The sequence below is a fragment of the Vipera ursinii genome, assembly GCF_947247035.1.
Source record: "Vipera ursinii genome assembly, chromosome: 1".
Classification (NCBI taxonomy): Eukaryota; Metazoa; Chordata; class Lepidosauria; order Squamata; family Viperidae; genus Vipera; species Vipera ursinii.
In genome coordinates, this window is record NC_139512.1 from 19,683,834 (window position 1) to 19,707,789 (window position 23,956).

Genomic DNA, 23,956 nt, shown 5'->3' on the forward strand with positions numbered 1-23,956 from the left:
AGGTGGGGTCGGAAGCAGCCGCGGCGCGTCCGGAGGCGGCGAGAGGAGCGTCGCGGGCCTCTGGACTCTCCGGGCCGTGTTGGTACCAGGTGGGATCGGTGGGAGGGAAGCCAGGTGTGCCGGGGGGGAGGAGGGGCCCCCCCTCGTGTGTCGGGCTGCCGAGGCCCGACATGCTGCCCCCTCTACCAGGGGCCCACCTGGAATGCAAGGAGAGAAAGGTGAGCAATCCGTAACATGGTCAACTGTCCCCCCTGGGGTCTCCCCCGGCTTCCCCGGGTGTTTCCGGTGGAAGGCACGGAGAAGGCGTGGTGCACACACATCCTCATCCCGTACCCAGGTGGCCTCCTCCATGGGGTACCCCTTCCAGAGCACCAAGTATTGCACCCGCCCTCTACGTTTCCGGGAGTCCAGGATCTCCTGTACCTCATAGTGACTGCCCTGTACAGGTCCCGGGCCACCCTCCCCTGCCGCTGCAGAGGCGGTCGTAGCAGGCTTCAGCAGGCTGCTGTGGAACACGGGGTGTATCTTTCCAAGTAGGGGAGGCAGCCGGAGTCTGACGGTGACGGGATTGACTACCTGTATCACTCGAAAGGGTCCGAGGTATTTGGGTCCTAGCTTTCTACATGGCACCTGCAGCCGCAGGTATTTTGTAGAGAGGTAGACGAGATCACCTACTTTGGGAGGTGCAAACGGCCGTCTTTTCCTGTCCGCCTGCTCTTTGTAAGACTCTGCTGCTTGCTCTAACGCCTTCTTAGCTACCCCCCACACCTCCTCCAACCGGTGCATCCACGCCCCAGGTGTGCAGGATGCCGGGGCCCCCTGTTCGCACCCTGCGATAGGAACGAACTCGTAACCAGATACCACTTTAAAGGGGGAGAACCCAGTGCTGCTATGCACTGCGTTGTTGTAGGCAACTTCCGCGAAGGACAACAAGTCCACCCATTCGGACTGTTGGTATGACACATAACAGCGCAGGTATCGCTCCACCGCCGCGTTCGCACGTTCCGCGGCTCCATTCGTGCTTGGGTGGTACGCCGAGCTCAGACCTTGTGTTGCTCCAATATAACGCACGAACTCCCTCCAGAACCGGGCCGTGAACTGTACCCCACGGTCGGAGATGATACGTCGTGGCACCCCGTGGAGACGATAGATATGTTGAACAAACAGCCAGGCCAACCGACGGGCCGAGGGCAATCCCTTACAGGGGATGAAGTGGGCTTGTTTCGAGAACAGGTCTACTACTGTCCACAACGCGTTATATCCCCTGCTTTCCGGTAGCTCAACCACAAAGTCCATTGCAATGTCCTGCCAAGGTCGTACGGGGTCAGCCACCTGTTGCAGGAGGCCTGCCGGTTTCTTGGTAGAGGGCTTAGTGGTTGCGCAAATGCGGCACTTCTGCACATAGCTTTCAATGTCCCGTCTCATGGTTGGCCACCAGAACTGGCGGCGGGCCAGATGCAGGGTTTTCACGAACCCGTAATGACCTGCCTGCCTAGCGTCATGGCATTGGTAAAGTGCCTGCTCTCGTGCCGCTGCAGGCACATACAACCTGGCCCCGTGCCAAGCTAACCCATCTCGCAACGAGAGGGTGTCGGGGTGCGCCCGCATCCAGTCGTCAGTCGCCAACGCCCCCTTACATGTCCGCAGGAAATCGTCTGTCACGGTGTTGGCTCTGTGCTCCGTCTCCTCCACCGGGCGGGGCGGCGGTACCAGTGCCTGCACTACCTCCTCCTTCCGGCAATCGTACTGCGGTAGCCGAGACAAGGCGTCCGCCAGGAAATTCTTACCCCCAGGCACATACTTGAGGCGAAACCGGAAGCGTTGGAAGTACTGGGCCCACCGTACGTGTTTCGGGGACAGTCGGCGGGGTGTTTGCAGGGCTTCCAGGTTTTTATGGTCCGTCCAAACCTCGAACTCCTGGCTAGCCCCCTCCAGAAGGTGTCTCCAAGTCCCCAGGGCCCAGCGGACCGCAAAGGCCTCTTTCTCCCAGATAGCCCAAGCCCTCTCCGCGGTCGTTAACTTCTTGGAGTCGTACGCGCAGGGCCGCAAACCTCCCTTTGCATGCCGTTGCAGAAGAACAGCTCCAACAGCCACGTCGCTTGCATCAGCCTGTACGACATAGGGCAGGTCAGGGTTCGGGTGTTGCAGAACGGGCTCCCTGGCAAACTGCGCCTTGAGCGCCTCAAAAGCCCGCTGGCATGTAGTGGTCCACGCAAGCTTCTGCCCTGGCCGCGGCGACGTTGCCATTTGTTTAGTCCGCAGTAGGTCCGTGAGCGGCAGGGCGATGGAAGCGAAATGTGGAATAAATTGCCGATAAAAGTTAGCGAAGCCAAGAAAACTCTGCAACTGTTTCCGGGTCCGTGGGGCTTGCCACTGTTGGATAGCCTCCACTTTCCCCGGGTCCATCTCCACCCCGCTGGAGGACACCCGATAACCCAAGTAGTCCAGCCGGGGCTTGTGAAACTCACATTTAGAAAGCTTCACATATAACCGGGCGTCCCTCAACTTGGTCAGCACACTCCGCACTAAAGCGACATGCTCCTCTAGCGTAGACGTATATATAAGGATGTCATCAAGATAGACAAGGACCCCCCGGTACAAATGGTCGTGCAGGACTTGGTTGATCAACTGCATAAATACCGCGGGGGCTCCCTGCAGGCCAAACGGCATTACCCTAAACTGGAAGCTCCCCAACGGGCAGTTGAAAGCCGTCTTCCATTCATCACCGGCTTTTATCCGGACACGGTAGTACGCCTCCCTTAGGTCTAACTTGGTGAACACCCGGCCCGTAGCCAAATGAGCTAAAAGGTCCTTCACCAAAGGGAGGGGGTACAAGTGCTCCACACATACCGCGTTGACTCCCCGATAATCAACGCACAGTCTTAGGGTCCTGTCTTTCTTCTCTCTGAACAAGACAGGGGCCGCCATCCTGGACCGAGCGGGCTGGATGAACCCCCTCCGCAGGTTCTTGTCTATGTATTGACGGAGCTCCTGCATCTCCCGGGGTGCCATTGCGTACATGCGGGGTTTCGGCAATTTTGCCCCTGGCTCCAGTTCAATAGCGCAGTCCGTGGGGCGGTGGGGTGGCAAGGCGTCACACTCCTTCTCATCAAAGACATCTGCGAGATCGCTGTACTCCCGTGGTACCTGTGTCTCAAGCCCGGTGCCCACCCCTGCGGCCCCCTCTGGCCCACCGATCCCCTCCGGACCCAGGAATGCTTTTCAGGAGGCTGGGGCCCTGTCCCGAGGCGGAGGTGTCGGCATCCCCCCTCCCACCAAACTGTGGGGCCCCACCTGTCCAACCACGTAAGCCCCAGGATGACTGCCTCCGTCATAGACGGCACCACAACAAACCGGAGAGTCTCCCAATGTGTACCCAATTCCATTCTCACCGGTGCCGTTACATGCGTAATGGGTGCCCCACCCAAAAGAGACCCGTCTACCTGCTGAAACCGGATAGGTTTGGGGAGCCGCTGAAGAGGAATACCGGCCTCCCTTGCCATCATCAGGCTAATAAGGCAGCGTGTGCTGCCTGTATCAATCAGAGCCTTACACTCCCTCCTCTCACCCGTTCGTGGGCTTATCAACACCACGGGCAGCACAAAAGGACACACCGGAGCGCTTACCATCGGGTCCTCCTCGTACTCGTGATCCTCAGAGCCATCGGACGTGTCCGTTCGTCCATCCGCCGGGCCCACTGGACGTATCGGTGTCGATGTTCGGGGTGTCTTGTCGGCCACCTGGTACGCTGTTCTGGAGCGGTCTGCAGCTCTTCTGGGGGTCGAGACCCGCGCCTCCGGAGGGTTGGGCCCCGGTCGCGGCGGAGGTAACGGGCAATCCACCGCCCGATGCCCCGGTTGGTCGCAGCGGAAGCAGCGGATTGTTGGACGGGGCGCCGGTGGGGGCCCGGGTTGTGTCGCCACCGCCGCGGGCTTCCGGTTCTCTGTCTTCGGCCCCTCCGGGGTCCTCCAGGCTCCAGGGGCCACTACTGGTCTGCCCCGGGTATCCTGCAACCCGATGTCTAGCTCCACCGCCACCCGGAACCAGTCCTGAAGCCGTGCAGGAACCCCCCGCACCACACATGCCCGCCGGAGAGCTCCATCAAGACCGGCCCGGAAGTGGTGCACCAGCAAGCGCTCGGGCCACGAGCGTAGCCTGCCCGCAACCCTGCGGAACTCAAGCACGTACTCCTCTGCCGGCCGTCCTCGCTGCCTGATGGCTAACACTTCGGCTTCCGCGCGATGTAAGCGGGATACGTCCTCGAAGCGAACGCGTAGGGCTTCCAAAAACAGCCCCACGTCCCCGAGCTCGCGGGCGTGGTCACTGTAGAGGTCCGCTGCCCAGGTTGCAGCCTCGCCCTGAAGGCACGCGGTGACCGCCACCACCATCGCCCACTGTGATGGATAGGTATGGGCGTACCCGTCCAGATGGTTAATCACCTGCCCTAGGAACATGGCCAGGCGGTCGGGATGCCCATCATAGGTTGTAGTGAGCAGTGGGGGTCCCCACACCACGCCCGGTCCCCAATGCCCAACAGGTGGACGGGTCTGAGCCTGGGACACCCCCACCGACCTGGGTGCGGGACGTCCAGGGCCCCGGTCAGGCGTCGGCCAAGCCTCACGCCCCCCTTGTGCTCGTGTGGATGGGGCCCGAACGCCTCCCTCCCCAGGCACCTTGAACTTTGGGCTAGCCAGTCGAAAACGGGACGTTGCTGACTGACTAGGTGCCCCCCCAAGGGACCACTGTCCCGTGTCTTCTTCAGGGGCCAAGGCTCCCCAGGAACCGCCGTCACGTGCCCCGACTTCTCCGAACCTTTCGCGCAGCACATCCATAGTTTGGCTCCCGGGTGCGGTTGAATAGCTGTAGTCCTCGCCATCGTCGTCGGTAAGCCGACGCTCCCTCCAACCCAGTGGAGCCCCACCGGGTCGGGCCGTTCGTCCCTGCTCGAGCCCCGTGCGCCCCAGGATGGAGCTCAGCCACCACTCTTCCCCCTGGGTTTGGCTACTAACGCCCTGGGACTCCACCGCAGGGCCTGTTGGTTGCACGTCCCGCACTTTGGGCCTCACAACAGGTTGGACGTCCTCCACGTCCCTCTCCACAGGGGTTGTCACCTCCGCCCCAGCCACACCAGCCTCCTCCGAAGCAGTCTCCAACGCGGCCCCTTGCACACCCTCCGCCATGGCACACAAACGGAACACAGCTGAAAGGCAGTAGGGCCGCAATGCTAGTGCAAACGCTGGCTTTCTGTCAAGACTCGTCCTGCAACAAGCAGGGTAGATGCCGAACACAGGAACGAGAGACTTCTGCTGCAGTCTGGAAGCACTTTATTCTTCAGAGCAACAACCGCAACGAGAAACAAAGCCAGCGTTGGCTGCTATCTGCACCCAACGCTGCTATATACACATCCAAAAACCCCACCCAAACTCCACCCAAACAAGCCTCCGCCCTCCCATTCCCTATAACTTCTCCACCCCTCCCCTACAAGGCCTTTCGCCCGACGCTCAGGCAGGTAAGGCCCCCCCAACGTGTCACCATCACCGTGCCCTTTTTCCTCACCCACCCCCTGCTGCACCCACCCCCGAAGCCCCCTGTCACCCAGTCACCCGGACACCATAGGGGGGAGGGACCCAGCCCCTATCAGCGTCGCCACACAGTCCCGCGCAGCCATGGTGTCGGAGTCCCCCCAGGCCGCAGAGTCATTGCGCCGGCTCAGGCCTCCACCGGGCAGGCTGCAGGCCGGGGTCCGTTGCTCACGAGCCGGGGAACCGCGCGTCGTCGCGTCGCCAGGCGAGGGCTGCAGCTGCGGCGCACCCGGAAGCGCCAGAAGAGAAGGCTCGGGACTCGGAGCCTTCCACGCCGGGGAGCCCCTGGATGCCGCGCCGCCGGGCGCAGGAAGCAGCCGCGGCGCGTCCGGAAGCGGCGAGAGGAGCGTCGCGGGCCTTTGGACTCTCTGGGCCATGCTGGAATCAGGTGGGGTCGGAAGCAGCCGCGGCGCGTCCGGAGGCGGCGAGAGGAGCGTCGCGGGCCTCTGGACTCTCCGGGCCGTGTTGGTACCAGGTGGGATCGGTGGGAGGGAAGCCGGGTGTGCCGGGGGGAGGAGGGGCCCCCCCTCGTGTGTCGGGCTGCCGAGGCCCGACACCCGCCAAGACTGAGTGGCTGTGCATATCGGCATCTCGGGTTAACCAAGTTATTCCATTCTTAATGATGGGGGGTGAGGTGTTACCCCCCGTCGATAGGGCTCGCAACTTGGCCGTCCTTCTGGATTCACGGCTCAATTTCGAAGACCATATAGGAGCCGTGACCAGGGGGGCTTTTGCTCAGGTTCGCCTGGTGCGCCAGTTGCATCCCTATCTGGACCGAGACGCCCTACGCACAGTTACTCACGCGCTTAACGCTCTCTACATGGGGCTGCCCTTGAAGACCACTCAGAGGCTTCAATTGGTGCAGAATGCGGCCGCACGAGTTGTAATGGGGGTTTCCCGATACTCCCATGTAACACCTCTACTCCGTGAGCTGCATTGGCTTCCGGTTGCCCTCCGGGTGAAATTCAAGGTGCTGGTCCATATTTACGAGTTGGGTAAATCAGGTTCAATCAGGCTCCAGGCCAGCAAGCACCTAATAGTACTAATAAGACTTTCTAATTATGAATTAGGGACATGGTGGCTCATTGGGTTAGCACGCTGAGCTTGTCGATCAAAAGGTCGGCAGTTTGGCGGGTCGAATCCCGCGTGCCGCGTAACAGAGTGAGCGCGTTACTCATCCCAGCTTCTGCCAACCTAGCAGTTCGAAAGCACGTAAAAATGCAAGTAGAAAAATAGGAACCACTATTAGTGTTCCGTGCGCCTTTGGCATCTAGCCATGCCGGCCACAGGACCACGGAGACGTCCTCGGACAAGTGCTGGCTCTTCAGCTTTGAAACGGAGATGAGCACCAGCCCCTAGAGTCAGAAACAACTAGCACGCATGTGCAGGAGAACCTTTACCTAATTATGAATTATTACAATAAATGAAATCTTTTCAGAATGCTTGCTCTATAGCAAAAAGGAATCAACTGGGAATAAATACTAGAGAAAAATCTAAGGTGCTGGTGCTCATCTATACAGCCCATCATGCCATAGGACTGGGTTACATATGGGACCATCTCCCCTTCTTTCTACCTGTCCTATTATATCGGGCAGAGGCATGTCGCATGGCTTGTCAATTAAGAAATGTCATCTGGCAGGAGAGAGCCTGTTTGTCATTGTGCCTATCCTGTAGAACATCATCTCCCCAGACTTCAGATTGGCCCAACTCTATTGACCTTTCACAAGGACATGGCTATAGTTGTATTGTCAATTAGAGCCTGTAAGATGGCTATATTTATCGTAGTTTATTTTTCTTTTATCTTGGCTGTCAGTTATGGATTTTATTTTTATTGTTGGTTGTGCTTTTAACTATTGTTAGCTGCCCAGAGCTACCATGCTGAGATGGGTGGGCATATTAATTGAATTAAATGAACAAATGAGCAAGGAAGCCCTGGATATTCATTCCTCAGCAGGAGTTTGACGCTCTGGATGCAGAACCGATTTACTTCAAAATAAGAGAGGGGAAGACAGATCTGAAAATAAGCAGTTTACTGGATTACACACAAATTTAGCTAGTGCAGTTTTTATTCCCAGTAGCAGACTAGATGCAGATGAGAAACTCATAGCAGGGCATCAAGTCTGGATGATATGCTGTCTGCAGGCTACAGATGTCTAATGTGTTCATTTCCTGTCTTTCATCTTGATCTCTTTGCCTAGCAATTGTGCAGATTGACTTTCTTTTTGCATAATCAGATTCCCCCCTATCTTCATTCCTGATGACATACTCAAAACTTTGTGGTTTATACTGCCTGTCCCAAGGATCATTAGGAAAGCTGCTGTGTCACCTTTTGGGTATTACATGCTTACGATCTGTTTGCATTTCTGTTTTTGCAAATGTCACCTGGCTACAGAGCTTTGCTGCCACCTGCTGCATTAGCATCATATTCCATCTTTTCATCAGCAGGCGGGTCAAGGAAAATCAGGCAAGGGATTTTATCAATATGAATTTCTTGGCCTCTATCCTGTACTTAATGTGCCTCCTAATAGCATTTCAGGATGGAAACTGAGAATAAGCATTCTATTCTGCCCCATAAATCATGGTTCTTGAGCAACAGTGGATGGGTTCACATAACTAATAATCTAGGTCATAGCTTGAAGCAGAAACTATGCAGGCATATAGCTAAGCTTTCAAGCTACTCCGGAGGTGTTGAAAAAAAAGAATATTAGGGAGGTATGTCTTTACATGTTATGTTAATAAGCAATTTTAATCCTCCTCAAATAGATTTAGTTAAAAAATGTTCCACTCACAGTGAAGAAGTTAAATTTCTATGTGAACTAACAGCCCAAATCTCAGAACATTTTACCATAAATTCTTTCAGACAGAAAGCTAGCTTGGTTTAAATCTAAGTGGTGTATAGCAGGGGTCCCCAACCTATGGTCTGCGGCCCAGGACCGGGCTGTGGGATCTTGGCCAACAGGCCGCGGAAATAGCTGGCTGGTGCATGCACCCATGGGTATGTATTCCCCTCTCCAACTTGTGCTAGCACCTGCGGCCGTTTGTTCATGCATGCGGGTGCGAACGGGAATGCTAGCATGGCTTGGGTATCCACAGCCCAAGCCCATTTGTGCATGCACTACTAGCCCGGGTGGGGTGTGCGCCCGTTCGCGCATGCTGCATGCACAAATAGGGCTGCTAGTGCCGCACCAGTATGTGCGGCCCCGTGGGTGTGCACACACCCCAATTTTGAAGCTACTCTCCTTCCTGCTGGTCCTCGAGCCCGGAAAGGTTGGAGACCTCTGGTGTATAGCATCTAGTCTGTGAAGCAACTCTTGAACCAATTAGAAACTAATCACAATACATAAAGTACAGTATGTTTCTATACGTCTATATACAGTAGGTGTATGTGGTTTTACACACACTTAAACGGCAATCCACTAAGAGCCTTGGTGGAGCAGTGGGCTAATGCCTCCTTAAGTAACACCAGCTGCCTGCAATTAGTGCAGGTCCGAGTCCCACCAGGCTCAAGGTTGACTCAGCCTTCCATCCTTCCGAGGTAGGTAAAATGAGGACCCAGATTGTTGGGGGCAATAAGCTGACTTTGTAAAAATGCCGCGGGGGGGGGGGGGGGGCGAAAGCCCTAATAAGCAGGCATATACATAGAATGAAGGCTATTGCTAAGCACATTGATTTGTGCTTCTTAGATTGTAAGCCGCCCTGAGTCTTCGGAGAAGGGCGGGATATAAATGGGATTAAAAAAAATTGACTAACAGTTTCATAAACAGGATTTTTTTAAAAAAATAGAGGAAAGTTTGAAATAAAATGGGCCAAATCAATGCAGCAAATCTGCACTGTATAATACTATATATATCAATAAGACACAAATCGAACCAGAAAATAAACTGCAAATGAGGAACTGTATGATTATTGACATGGTTAATAGGGCGTGCATCACTTTGGAAATAATACAGGAAATATGCAGTGCTTAGTTTGCTTCTGCAGCTACAGTATAATCTTGGGAAAAAATGCACCTGCTTTCAAGAGTTGCATAGTAAACATAATGGGAGGTGGGGGAGTTTGTGGAAAGGTACCAAGAAATTTTCTAACTGAAGAGAGTTGGATCTTGGTTTCTCAAATTTTCTCATGCGGTTTCAACTAGAAAGTAGAGTAAAACAAATGTTTCAAATAGACAAACGTGTATTGTATGCCTTTCAGTTATTGACACATGCACTGAAATAATTGGTTTTTAATTCTATGAAAAAACTAGAATAATCAACTATTTGAAAGCTACATAATTTAGTATTCATCTGATTTCTCAAGAGATACTTTAAACCTTTTCACTGATAATTGTGTCAAAAGAAAAGGTAACCCATTTCAAAGTTGCTACTATCTGTGTTTCCCCAAAAATAAGACCCCATCTTCTATATTTTTGGCTCCAAAAGAGGCACTAGGTCTTATTTTGGGGGGATGTCTTACCATGGACCACTGCAGCCAGGCATCCCAGGCCCCAACATCTGTCGCAGTGGCCACTTGCCGCTACTTGCGGCTGGACGCTATGTGGTGCATTGCGCTGTTGCCTCCGCTCGTGGCAGGCCGCATGATGCTTCACACCATTGCTGCCTCTCACAAGGACCCGAGGCTCTGTGCTGCAAGTGGCAGCAACTGGATGAAGCACCATGCAACATTCTGCCGCAAGAAGAGGCAACGACCCGAAGCGCCACACAGAATGACAAGTGTCGGGGTTTGGGAGGCCTGGCTGTGGCAGCCCTACCAGTAAGCGTGGCATCAGGGGCAGATCCACCCCTCCACCCCAGCTTGATTTTTAGTCGTGGGCCTCACTCCAAAACTAGGGGTTATTTTTGGAGTAGGGTTTATATATTAGGACCACCCCCCAAAAAAATGAAGCTAGGGGCTTACTTTCAGGGTAGGTCTTACTTTTAGGGAAACATGGTACATTCAACTATCCAAATGAGGATACTAAAAGTGAGCCTTAAAGAACAATCAAGCTACAAATAAATAAAATTCCAGACATGGAGATAACTTTATTACTTGGAAATGTTTCCTTAAGGGGACAAAAAACACTTACCAATTATAATGAACACATCGGCTTAACAGCGGAATACTGAACATGCTTTTACATCCTTGGAGAATTAACAAGGGGCTGCTAGTCTCTCTTTAAACTCTCTTATTCAAAGACCAAACAGATGAATAATTCCTTCATCACAGCATAGTCCTCAAGCATGACCACCACTACCCCATCTCACCCTTTCTCTCCTGTGTATCTGAATTTCTTTTAAAGGTTGTTTAACTGCCAGCCCACAAATGTTGAACAAGCTGTAAGAAAGGATTTTTTGACTTTAGATTGCTTATGTATTGCCTGCTCTGTAAAAAAGACAACTTTTTGCAAAAGGAGAGCACAATAAGGAACAGGTAGGCTTAGAACTTTATCCCCCCCCCATTGTGTGACAACTTACTTTGCACTGAAGGTTTCTTTCAGAGGAGGAAGTGCTGACCAGAGATTGTTGAGAGAGAAGCTCAACAATGAAATCCAGATGTGTGCTGCATGGAGAAGTATCTCCAGTTCAAGAAAACCTCAACTAGCTTCAGATTCAGTGGAGCTCTTAGGGGCAACAGCAGCAGATGAATTGCTAGCGGGAAAGCCCTGGAGGTTAGCAGCAATTTCCCATAGATTGGACTGCACAACCCACTTCCCCCGAGAATGACGCCAGACTGCTTTCAAGCACACCTACTTGTTTCTCCATAGAGATCATGTTAAAGCAAAGATGCATTAACTTCAATGCTTCAGTATGAAAGTCCCATTTGCCAGCTTGTGGCCATTGTGAGACAAGAACTGGCACCTGAGAAGCTTGTTTCAATCAATTAACACAGACCGGGCTAAATGTAAGACAAATGACCAACAGAACAACGTCTTTGCACATCCTTGTCTCAGGTGCTGAATACAAACAAGATATTTTTCAAAACGTTCTTAAAAATTCATACCGCAGCTGGGGTAGAGAGGAAAAAAAATATTAACTGAGTCAATACTCTGTGGCAGAGGCAAACACACCTATCTAGGAGCCAAAGAACCTGATTCCCAATGGCTGGAAGAACTTTTAAGGAAACAGGCAAACCACAAGCAAGCTGGGGAGGAGAAGGCTGCTTACTGGCCAGCACCTGATTTTTAACATCTTTGGAAGAAAACATGAAATCTTTTTTTTTTCCCAATACAGAAAATGCAAATGGAAAAACAAGCAATGCTATGATCTGTGAGTTCCCTGTTAATACATTGAAACTCGGGCAGGGGTCAGAAAACAATGACAAGTAATTCCTGGTTTTCGTGAGAATATAAAGAAAGTTTTAAGAAGGGGAAAAAAGATTATTTTATACAAAACTAAACTACTCTAAGCCTGCTTCATAAGCCAATTGCACCGTATTCTACTTATCAGCTAAGGCCACATACTACTGCCTTTGCAAGGAAATATCTTGGTTTTTTTAAAAAAAAGTTTTCAAACTTAAAAAAAAAATCTTATTTTATTAAAGCCTTTTAAGCTAATCAGTAAAACATGTAATTTGTCAACATGTGGTTAAGGCAGACTAGCCAGCTATGTCAAGTGACCATTGAGTTTTCCTCCTTGAGGATTAATTTTGATTAAGCAAAAATATTGCCAAAGTGACTTTTTGTGGTACAAAAAGAAGGTAATGTCAGAAAACTTTCTGAGAATGTTGTGTCTTAGGAAACAGAACTAAAAGAGAACAAATGAGAAAACGATAGCTGTCAGAATTTCTTGGCTTTGTGGTATGCTGATGGAAGTTGCTGCAAGAATCCATATGTCCTGAAATACTGATAAAAATGAAAATTTATTCAAAGATCTGAGCAGAAAATTTCATCGGGGGAAAGAAACTGACAACTATGCTAACAAAGGCATCCCTCCCTACAGGATTATCTAATAAACTTCTTAGTCTTTAAGCTATTAGGAATAAGATAACTAAACTAACTTTACATGATTACTTCTTTTTCCTGCCAATTAATTGCGTAAGAAGCTTGATGTGCCTAATCAAGCAACATTGGGGAACAGGATGGAGTTCAGGCCAGGCAAAAGGGATACTTTGGGCTCTTTCGCTTTGGAACAATAGCCTCTCACATAATAACCTCACCAAAAAAACCCCCTCTTTGTCATGGGATCCAATTTTGGGGTGTGGGGGGGAGAATCAGCTGCTGTTCAAAAATCTGAGCCTCAAATCTTCCTGGGTTTTTAAAATTAGCTAGAAGGGGTTTATTATTATTATTAGTCAGAATGAAAAAGGCCTTTTGTATTTCTGTACTTGGAAAAGCAAACCTCTTGAGCTGGGATCCAAACGAGTAATGAAAGAGAGCTTTTTCCTTCTGGTTTATTTCTGTATGGAGAGAAAGGCTTCGTCAGAAGGGATCATCTACTTTTTGGGCCCAATGTTTGTCCCAACACTGCAGACTGGGAACTCATCCAAATTCTGGAGTTCACTGTGCCATCGGCAAATTAACCCTTTGCACCTCCCAGACCTGTCTCAGGGAGACATCTAAAGCATTTCCATTACCACACTTTAAACTTGTCCCACTGGAAGATTCAGAAACAGTTTTTCACCATCTCAAAACGATGCTGAACCTTGGGTTTTCTTGGGAGGTAGAAGGGCAGGACTTCCCCTTCCTCTCCTGCCCACCTGCATATCTGAACATCAGGTATCTACCCAGGAACTCCAGAAGATGGCAGGAGCTATGACTGTTCTGCTTCAGAAGCCGGTTTTGCGACGCGTTGTCTCACTGGGTTTGGTGGAGGAACAGGGTACCATGGATCTCCACGGTCCATTCCACCATCAAGATTGACTCCGTCAAGTCCTTCACTTTTTTTTTTCAAACGCTGAGCAGATTCTGGTAGCTTTCCTAAAAAGAGAAGAAAATTCAGCATTGTCATTCATCTCTTTAGATCAGAGTTCCCCAACCTTTTGGGCACCAGGGACCAGTTCCGTGGAAAGGTTTTTCCGCTGATCGGAAGGCGCATGGTTTTGTGAGCTGCATGCATCCCGCGGATGGGGTTTTGCTTCTTTGTGCGGACCAGTTGCTGGCATGCCGCGGCCCGATACCAGTCCATGAACTGGGGGTTGGGGACCCCTGCTTTAGATGGTGAAGAAGCAGGGTGAACAATCTGCACATAGAGTATGAAAGTGACTACTCCTACCCATTCCGGTCAAATATCTTTAATAGTATCTCTGGAGTTCCCAGAAATCATGCTGCCCGCTTTTAACAAAAAGGTTGGATTGAAATTACCATTAAAGTCAACTTGCACAACTTATGCTAGAACTATGAAAGGTAACAATCCAACTAAATCAGAAGCCTGAGTTTAGAAACAATCATTTTAAAAACAAAATTTGTGTGAGATTTTAGCTTCATTAATGCAAGTATTACATTCCGGTTCTGCAGATGTCATGCAGAAAAAGCTAAAGTTCAGGATTTAAACCATTGCATGGATAAGATTCTGATATGTTTGCTAAAGCCCGCTCATGATTTCCTGGGGAGGTGAAGCTAAAATTTTGCTCTTCAGTTGGGTCCCAGTCAAGAGAATGTCATTACTTATTCTCTGACTTTGTATTCTTCTTTGTGAGGAGTACGAATTTTAGGCCACAGAGCATCACTGTTTTAAGTTGCATAACCCTGTTAGGACCAGAAAGTTAATAGTTAATTTTTATCTAACTTAGATGAAGCTGTTCCCTTCTCATCTGCCCTTCAGTAACCACTAACGCATCTTCAGACAAAATCAGAAACCTTCTGCAACTCTTGCTGAATCCTTGCACCGTTATTTAAGATACCCAAACAGACATAATAGTGCTTCTATCTCCTTTAAAGCAACCAGGAGAGTTTGCTTAAACTTGCCTCCCTCTATTCTTGTTGGTTTAGGAATAAGAACTAGATGGAGTAGAGAGATACGCTTGATCACTGAGTGGTGCTGTTAAAAGTGGGCAGGGCTAAGAGGAAAAAAAAAGTTAAGTGCCATTATTTAATTAACAGGTGATAATTTCAAGACTGGCTCAATGCTTAAAGGTCCCTTTTCTTGCGTCACTTCGAGAAGAGATGCATTTGGCATGCAATATACTTACTCTGATGAAGGTGCTGGTGTGGCCTTTGCTTTTTAGAGGGACAAACACAATCGGCCAGAAACACCATGATCTGGAAAAAAAACCAACATTCTTCAGTATTGCATTCAAGCTTTATCTTCTCCTTTTAATTCTGAGTGCAGAGAGAAATGTTTACTTACAAGGCCTAGCAGCAGCCCCGAAAACAAAGTTACAAATGCAAAAATTGCATAGGATCCCCAGTTTGGTATACCAAGGTTTTCTGTGAAATAAGTGTGACATTGCTGAAAGGGAGAAAAAAACAAATTTGAAAATTAGCTGGACAGCAACTCTGTAAGCCGCCTAGAATCATGAGTGAGTTGGGCCGCCATATACATGCATGCATGCATACATACATACGTACATACATACATAGAGTATTTTGAACACCTTGTTGGCCCAAATACGGGCCAAATATCTCCCCTGTCTCTTCCCTCTCCGATGCAGCTGATAAAGTGAGAAAGAGCCTGTGGCCTAGAGGTTAAAACAACTGCCTAATGTGCAATCAGCCCAGGTTCGAATCTCAGAAGGGTGTGGCTGACTGATGAGAACAAAGAAGTTTGAAATAGCTATATCATTCTCCCTTTAATTCTTTTTCAGCAATCCAAATTTATTTAATACAAACAATTGTTGCAGTTGCGACTTGCTGCTTGTGGATGGCCCTAGTTTGGGCTGATACAGGCCGACGAGGTGCTCAAAACACTCAAGACATATGTATGTATGTATGTATTTATTTACTTTATTTATTTAATTGATTTTATATACTGCCCTATTCCCGAAGGCCTTAGGGCGGTTTACAGGGCGAGTTAAAACAATACAAATAAGTACACTTTAAAATAGAATTAAATAAGACTAGCCCACAATTAAACAAATTAAAATTAAAATTAAATTAAAATTAAATTAAAATTAAAATTAAAACCCCCTCAGTCCAGGCCAGCAAGATCAAACAACCAAGTTTTAAGGTCCCGGTGAAACGAGCGAAGGTCTGGGCAGTCCGAAGTTCTACCGGCAGTTCATTCCATAGGGCAGGCGCGCCCACAGAGAATGCCCTCCCCCTTGGAACCATCCATCGGCATTCCCTAACTGACGGAACCCTAAGGAGGCCCTCCCTGTGGGAGCGCACAGGACGCTGGGAGGCTGATGCTGGCAGCAGGTGCTCCCTGAGATAATCCGGACCCATGCCATTTAGGGCTTTATATGTCATCACCAGCACCTTGAATCTCTCTCTCACACACACACACACACACACACATCCCTAACCCTTCTGAGGATGATGTGGTACATACCCTAATCCACATGGAAAGCTGAAATAAGGCAGACATGCTGCTCATCCTGCAAAGAAATAAGGGGTAATTCTATAACCAAAGAGGCAACAATAAAATTTACAATTAAAGAACTTTCAGTGGATTTCAGTGATCTAAGCAGCCCATTTGGGATTTAGCATTTAACTTCTATTAAAGTTGCTCATGCAATTTCCATCTGACTGCAACGTAATCAATTCCCACGTTCAACTATAAGTGAAACCTAATTGTAAATGATTCCTAATGGAAGAAAAAATGGAAGACAGCTAAAGAAATCAATGTAGAAACAAATAGAGTTTTCTGCAATGTTGAAAAGAAAAAAAAAGGGGGGGGCTGAATAGGAAAGCCCTATAATCAAAGGAGAAAATATGGTAGTCACACAATGAACTTGAGACTTGCAAAAAGTTCCCAAAACAACAAAATTGGGGGATGTATCAGAAATGATAGATTCTCTTATGAAGAGAGGGGGATGAATTAGTAACAGGTAAAAAAAGTGAAGGCAAACTATCTTAATTAAAATTTTGTATCTGTTTTCACTCTGAAGAGAAACAAAGCCTTTGCTGGCTATCATTTTGCTACTAGTGAGATAAAGGAACTGCAACTCAGATATACAAGGAGAAACATTTAAATGAACTCAAATCTTTAAAGCCAAATGAATTATGTTCTTGGCACTGAAAAAAACTGGCAAAATTATTTGCAGAGTTCCTGGAAAAAAAATGATGAGGTCCCATCCCAAAGACTGCAGGAGACCAAATGGCCCCATCTTCAAACAAGGGGAGGAAGACAGCACAGGAAACTAAAGACCTCCCAATTTGATGTTTTACTGGGTGGGATCCTCAGACTATTAAACAACGCATCTGTGAGCTGTGGATAGGAATGTAGCAATAAGAGCCAGCATGAGTTGGACACAAACCCAATTAAAGTTATGTCTTTTATTGACAGAATCACTTATTTAATGCATTGGGGATACGGCTTGAACATAGTGTACAAGGTTGACTCAGCCTTTCATCCTTCCGAGGTCGGTAAAATGACCCAGATTGTTGGGGGCAATATATTGACTCTGTAAACCGCTTAGAGAGGGCTGTAAAGCACTGTGAAGCGCTATATAAGTCTAAGTGCTATTGCTACTCTAACCTCAGCTAAGAATTCAAATGTCATCTTTTCTTTTCAAACCTAAACACACCCAACTCCTCTTCAAAAGATTTCTAGTCCCCTGATCATATTCACTGACTTTCTTTCTCTGATCCTATTCTATTTTTATAAAGCGAGGCGCTCACAACTGGGCCCAGTACATGAGGTAGCAATGGACCAGTGCAGAATAAAATGGAATGACTGCCTACAACCTATTTTGTTACCCTAAGCATCTTAAAAGAAAAAGGAATGAAAATATAAAATAATTAGACTCAATCAAGATCATAACTGTTTTCAGAAATCATTAGTTTAGATCTTAACTTGGTGTCAGCTTCATAATTGATTAAACTTGGTAGGACACATAATACATGGGGGCGGGAGGAAGACAGCTAGGGTTAAAATTTCCCAGGTAACTTGCCTAAATCAGTGCTGATGACTACAGTCATCATCTGTAAATTAACTAGATTCATCTAAAGTCAGAATTCAAGTTTTTTTGCATTTGTTTCCCAAGCCTATCAAGGAGCAGAAAGATTCCTGCTGATACTTACAGAAATGAAGATGGTCCAAACCATGAAGAAATAGGCTCAACAGACTTCCATTCTTGCTCACTGATGAAATTGATAAAGTCACTTTTAGTTCGGGGACCTTGGTACCGTCTAAATTCTCCATCTTTACAACTGTCCAAAATAAGAGCCAGGTCAAGCACTTAAAATTCTCATAATTTCTCACCTAACAACACTATAGACAAGGTTACCTGATTAATTTATTCATTTAATATCCTGCCTTTATTACTTTTATAAACAACTCAAGATGGCAAACATCTAACATTCCTCCCTCCTCCTATTTTCCCCACAACAACCCTGTGAGGTGGGTTAAACTGAGAGAGCAACTGGCCAAAATTCACTCAGCAAGCTTTCATGCTGGACATGGGACTAAAACTCCTGGTCATAGGAGTTACAGCAACTCAATTGGTTTTCAAGTACTTACTGGTAAATGGTGGGAAGTGCTGTTATGACAAACCTTCCACTTAGTCCTATATAAAGATCCAGAGAGAAAATGAGGGTTAAGAGTTTGTTATGGTAGATGTATTTCAAGGTAATCAGTCACAAATGCATTAACTTGCTCAAATTAAGTTTCCTCATTTTAATTATGCATGCAATTGCAGGTGACTTTTTTAAAGAGATAAAGGTTACAAGTAACATTATTGAAGACCACACCAACCCATCCCATCCCCACCATCCTATAAACAATATATTACCAACAGCCATAACCCAGAACTTGATCAGTAAAAACCATCTGTTTCTTATATATTATATTATCTTAATGAAAAATTCAACAGGCAGACAAAAAAAAATTCAAAACTCAGAACTTTCCAGAGGATAAAATTGTTTCAATTTTCAACCATGTTATCAGTCATTACCCTATTCAGCTCATAATAAGCTACTGAAGTACTATATTCTGTTACCAAGCTATTATATTATTCCATTTTCCCAGAACATATCATGCTATTTTTAAAATTGGAACAATAGCAGAACACATAATGTTTCAGCAAATCAACAGTTGTCATTGTTTCTATATCACAAATAAAATTGGGAGTTCCTATTCCATGTAATTTGCACTGGGCTACATAGTTCACAACAGAGGAATAATTTTGAATGCAAAACTTTCCACATATAATTCTCACTGCTAAAATTATATATCTCATTAAAAGATTTTTTTCAAAAAAACTTTGCTCATCAGTTTGTCAACTAATTAGATGATTCAGAAAGATAAAGTAGAAAATTCATAATCCTATTTTATTTACCCTCAATGCAGGCACACTAGTTGTCCAAACTGACTCCTGAAAGAGTTTCCAAAATTAATTTACTTCTAAGAAATTTCCAAAAAGTTTCTGAAGAATTATCAGGATCCCAGTGTGAAGTTATCTGATGGAAAAAAACCTGAGGCTACATACAATTGCATTATGAATATACTTAATGTAAGTTGCCTACTGTTGGCACCAGAAAAGATGGGCAACATATAAAGATTTCGCCTATCCAGTTGAGTACAACTCTAGGGGAGGGGTGTGTGCTTATCTCTGTTTCTTAGCCCAGGGAGCCAACATTGTTCAAAGACACTTCCATGGTAATGCCAAGGGACAGGGAATGTTGTTACCTTCCCACTGAAGTAGTACCTATTTATCTACTTGCATTTGCATGCTTTTGACCTGCTAGGTTGGCAGGAGCTGGGATACGTAATTGGAGCTCACCACACCACATAGCATTTGGGTCGTCAACCCAGGTAAGCTAAACATCTTTAACCGCTGAGTCATTGCGTCCCTATGGACCGCATATAGGTTGAATAAATAAGTAATAAATAAAAGTACTGAAGGCAAATTTCAGGTTGGAGAAAAACCTTGCAATTATTATTATTATTATTTACTATATGGCATTATTATATTCACCAGGAGACTACAGTGCTACTGCATAGTAGTCTGCCTATTTACCAGCTCTTATCAGGTAAATGCTTGCACACTTCCCATGGTGCACCACAGGAGGGCAAGCTGGTTTCACACCAGAAAGATGAGTGGCTCTTCCTGCAACAGCATCTGAGTCCCCCTCCCTCCTCTGGAATTGCTTCACAAATGGGAAGGAAGGTTCAGAGACAGCAGAAATCTGACCACCTGCACTGCCTGCTTCAACTCATCTCCCACCAAAGTGGTACCTATTTATCTACTAAAGAATATCCCTTTGAACTGCAAGATGGGCAGAAGCTGAGGGAGTTTACCCCACCACGCACTGCTAGGGCTTGAACCAATGCAGCAGAGACCATCTCCAGTGTCATTAAGCCACTGAGCCATGGCACCTCAAGCTTGCAACTGTGCATAACTTACTCTAAAATAATAAAACATACTTTACATTATTCAATTCACATTGGAAGAACAACTTACCTGGCTGCTCTGTTACATCCACTTTGGCAATGTTCACTTCAAGATCCTCGCTCCATTCGGCAAAACTTTCCCATTCTGGTTGTAAATTCTGACAGGCTGGACACCAAGGAGCATAGCTGAAAAATAAATGCCATGTAACCATAGCATTTTCTTTCTTATCTGACAATAAAAACTGCAGGTATTTTGGGGTATATACTTGCTATATATTACTAATATGATTTATGGAAACTTTACAGGGAGTGCAGAATTATTAGGCAAATGAGTATTTTGACCACATCATCCTCTTTATGCATGTTGTCTTACTCCAAGCTGTATAGGCTCGAAAGCCTACTACCAATTAAGCATATTAGGTGATGTGCATCTCTGTAATGAGAAGGGGTGTGGTCTAATGACATCAACACCCTGTATCAGGTGTGCATAATTATTAGGCAACTTCCTTTCCTTTGGCAAAATGGGTCAAAAGAAGGACTTGACAGGCTCAGAAAAGTCAAAAATAGTGAGATATCTTGCAGAGGGATGCAGCACTCTTAAAATTGCAAAGCTTCTGAAGCGTGATCATCGAACAATCAAGCGTTTCATTCAAAATAGTCAACAGGGTCGCAAGAAGCGTGTGGAGAAACCAAGGTGCAAAATAACTGCCCATGAACTGAGAAAAGTCAAGCGTGCAGCTGCCAAGATGCCACTTGCCACCAGTTTGGCCATATTTCAGAGCTGCAACATCACTGGAGTGCCCAAAAGCACAAGGTGTGCAATACTCAGAGACATGGCCAAGGTAAGAAAGGCTGAAAGACGACCACCACTGAACAAGACACACAAGCTGAAACGTCAAGACTGGGCCAAGAAATATCTCAAGACTGATTTTTCTAAGGTTTTATGGACTGATGAAATGAGAGTGAGTCTTGATGGGCCAGATGGATGGGCCCGTGGCTGGATTGGTAAAGGGCAGAGAGCTCCAGTCCGACTCAGACGCCAGCAAGGTGGAGGTGGAGTACTGGTTTGGGCTGGTATCATCAAAGATGAGCTTGTGGGGCCTTTTCGGGTTGAGGATGGAGTCAAGCTCAACTCCCAGTCCTACTGCCAGTTTCTGGAAGACACCTTCTTCAAGCAGTGGTACAGGAAGAAGTCTGCATCCTTCAAGAAAAACATGATTTTCATGCAGGACAATGCTCCATCACACGCGTCCAAGTACTCCACAGCGTGGCTGGCAAGAAAGGGTATAAAAGAAGGAAATCTAATGACATGGCCTCCTTGTTCACCTGATCTGAACCCCATTGAGAACCTGTGGTCCATCATCAAATGTGAGATTTACAAGGAGGGAAAACAGTACACCTCTCTGAACAGTGTCTGGGAGGCTGTGGTTGCTGCTGCACGCAATGTTGATGGTGAACAGATCAAAACACTGACAGAATCCATGGATGGCAGGCTTTTGAGTGTCCTTGCAAAGAAAGGTGGCTATATTGGTCACTGATTTGTTTTTGTTATGTTTTTGAATGTCAGAAATGTATATTTGTGAATGTTGAGATGTTATATTGGTTTCACTGGTAAAAATAAATAATTGAAATGGGTATATATTTGTTTTTTGTTAAGTTGCCTAATAATTATGCACAGTAATAGTCACCTGCACACACAGATATCCCCCTAAAATAGCTATAACTAAAAACAAACTAAAAACTACTTCCAAAAATATTCAGCTTTGATATTAATGAGTTTTTTGGGTTCATTGAGAACATGGTTGTTGTTCAATAATAAAATTAATCCTCAAAAATACAACTTGCCTAATAATTCTGCACTCCCTGTAGTTCCTACCATCTGACTATGACAATAGAGCAAAATTGGTTACAGCATAAGAAATATTCAAGATTAAAAGGGATAATTTTAAGGGAAGAAATTATGCCCTGCACACAAAATCTTTCTACTTTGTTCTCTGGCATATCTAATCCAAGGGATGCGGTGGCTCAGTGAGTTAAGACGCTGAGCTTGTTGATCAGAAGGTTGGCAGTTTGGCGGGTTGAATCCCGAGTGCCGCATAACAGAGTGAGCGCCTGTTACTCGTCCCAGCTTCTGCCAACCTAGCAGTTCGAAAGCACGTAAAAATGCAAGTAGAAAAATAGGGACCACTACGGTGGGAAGGTAACAGCGTTCCGTGTGCCGGCCACATGACCAGAGACGTCCTCAGACAAACGCTGGCTCTTTGGCTTTGAAACGGAGATGAGCACCGGCCCCTAGAGTCGGAAACGACTAGCACGCATGTGCGGGGGAACCTTTACCTTTACTTATATCTAATTCAATGAATATAAAGTTGTGATAGCTAAAAAAAGCCTCTTTGCTCAAGAATTTCAACAGCTACCGCCAATCAGAGGTAATATTCTGGAGTAAACAAACTATTGAGGTTCTCACTCAGTTAATACAAAGCAGCTTGCAGTCATAAAACCTTGATTGACTTCACTGGATTCTTTGGCATGTCATATGACTGTTTATTACATTATCTTTATTCATATGACAATTAATTAACCTTATTAAAATAATTCAGTAATAGGAGGCATAATGCTCTTGCGCACTCATGGAGTATCTCAACAGCCAAGTGCTAGAGATGTATACAACATTTCGTACGTTAACTACTTCAAGCACAAAACAGTTTTAGGTGATTTGTGCAAAATAAAAAACCTCATATTTTGGTCCATGCATGGAACCAACAAGCTGTTTTGCTGCAGTCACAAACCATTGGGAGTTGGGGAGGGGGAAGCACATAGGATGGTGCTGATGGGAGGCAGGGACTCCTGTTCTTAATTGCCTAGACTGGATGCACAAGTCAGTACATCGGCAGTGGCTGAGTCGAGGGAGAAAAATGTGATATATTGCACTAAACAAAGCATGGGGAAAACAGGGCTTTTAGGGTTTAACACACTGAAAGACACCAGTCTTGGCCTACTCATTTTTTGTTTCATTCAAAAATTCGAACTATGTGCTTCTGCTTTCACTTCCGCAGAACAGTGGCTGGCTTGAAACAACAGAGTTCCTCTCACTCAGACATAGTAGGCAGAACTCCCCTCCACCAAAGAATTACCAAATCAAGGGTGCGAAATTCCCCTTGACCCACATCTGTCAACTTTGGTTACTTTAAGATGCATGGATCTCTATTCCCAGAATTCCCCAGGCAACATGCATATATATGCATGTAAGCTGGCTGGGGATTCTGAAAGCTGAGGTCCACCCATCTTAAAGTAACCAAGATTGACAAACACTTCTCACGATCTTTAGATAGGTAGCTCCAAGGAAGAGATAGGAGGATCAGAACAGCCTCTGTTCCCCTGGTGGACGAGTGAAACAGAGCGAAGGAGACTAGCGAAGGGTGGAGCGGAGTAGCCCTGAGCAGATACAGAGTTCTCCTTTCTTGAGGGCTGGACTAGATGAACCCTTGAGGTCCCTCCCAATCCTACGACTCCCAGGACACTTCTGGGGAAAAAAGCTGCTTCTGCGCCCTCGAGGACTCACAATTCCACCATCCACTCGCCCTGCAGCAGTTCTTGCCACGCTCCGTCAGTCAGGACTTTGACTTGATTCCTCCCAGCCAAGGCGAGACCCGGCGCTATGAGCAGCAGCGCGGAGGCGAGCGCTATCCAGGCAGACCTCGCTGAGGAAGCACGGAGAGGAAGGACGGCCGCCATCATCTCAGGACTACTTCCGTCTCGGCAGAGTGCCAGGAACCCGATCAGAAAGGATGCCGGGAAAAGGGGCGGCTCATCCCTGTGAAACGACCAGGCGCGCGTGCGTTTCCTCGCTTCCGCCGCCCGTGGTCCTGCCTCCCGCCCCTTGATTGATTGGAAGAACAGCGAACCCATCCCAGCTTGCCTCAGTTCTTTCGCCCCGCCCTCCGCCTCTCCCTTCTGCTTTCC

General features: G+C 47.2%; 1 protein-coding gene across 4 annotated transcripts; it reads right to left on the reverse strand.

Moving 5' to 3' along the window:
* Positions 1 to 75: 75 nt before the first annotated feature.
* Positions 76 to 23,741, reverse strand: LOC310640452 (thioredoxin-related transmembrane protein 1-like). 4 transcript variants are annotated; one of them, XR_014492532.1, is made up of 9 exons: positions 23,556 to 23,741; positions 20,064 to 20,179; positions 18,122 to 18,167; positions 17,683 to 17,811; positions 15,989 to 16,034; positions 14,846 to 14,947; positions 14,688 to 14,757; positions 12,899 to 13,476; positions 76 to 197 (listed from the first exon to the last, which is right to left on the reverse strand). XR_014492532.1 is itself a non-coding variant. In XM_083362725.1 (9 exons), exons 1-8 carry the CDS (start codon positions 23,729 to 23,731, stop codon positions 13,310 to 13,312), a joined length of 852 nt encoding a protein of 283 aa, XP_083218851.1. In that variant the 5' UTR covers positions 23,732 to 23,741; the 3' UTR covers positions 10,284 to 12,956; positions 13,284 to 13,309. The 4 variants fall into 4 exon arrangements, 2 of the variants coding, with proteins under 2 accessions (XP_083218851.1, XP_083218850.1); XR_014492533.1 differs by lacking the exon at positions 76 to 197 and adding an exon at positions 9,345 to 9,716 and having other exon boundaries at positions 11,036 to 13,476; XM_083362725.1 differs by lacking the exon at positions 76 to 197 and having other exon boundaries at positions 10,284 to 12,956; positions 13,284 to 13,476.
* Between the last annotated feature and the right edge of the window lie 215 nt (positions 23,742 to 23,956).

Excerpts from the sequence above, each read along its gene's own strand:
- LOC310640452 (XM_083362725.1), bottom strand. The coding sequence starts at position 23,731 with ATGATGGCGGCCGTCCTTCCTCTCCGTGCTTCCTCAGCGAGGTCTGCC. Across the intron at positions 17,812-18,121 it reads GCACTTCCCACCATTTACCA|TTGTAAAGATGGAGAATTTA; the intron begins GTAAGTACTTGA and ends TATTTTGGACAG. Across the intron at positions 14,948-15,988 it reads AGCTTTCCATGTGGATTAGG|CAATGTCACACTTATTTCAC; the intron begins GTATGTACCACA and ends TCTCCCTTTCAG.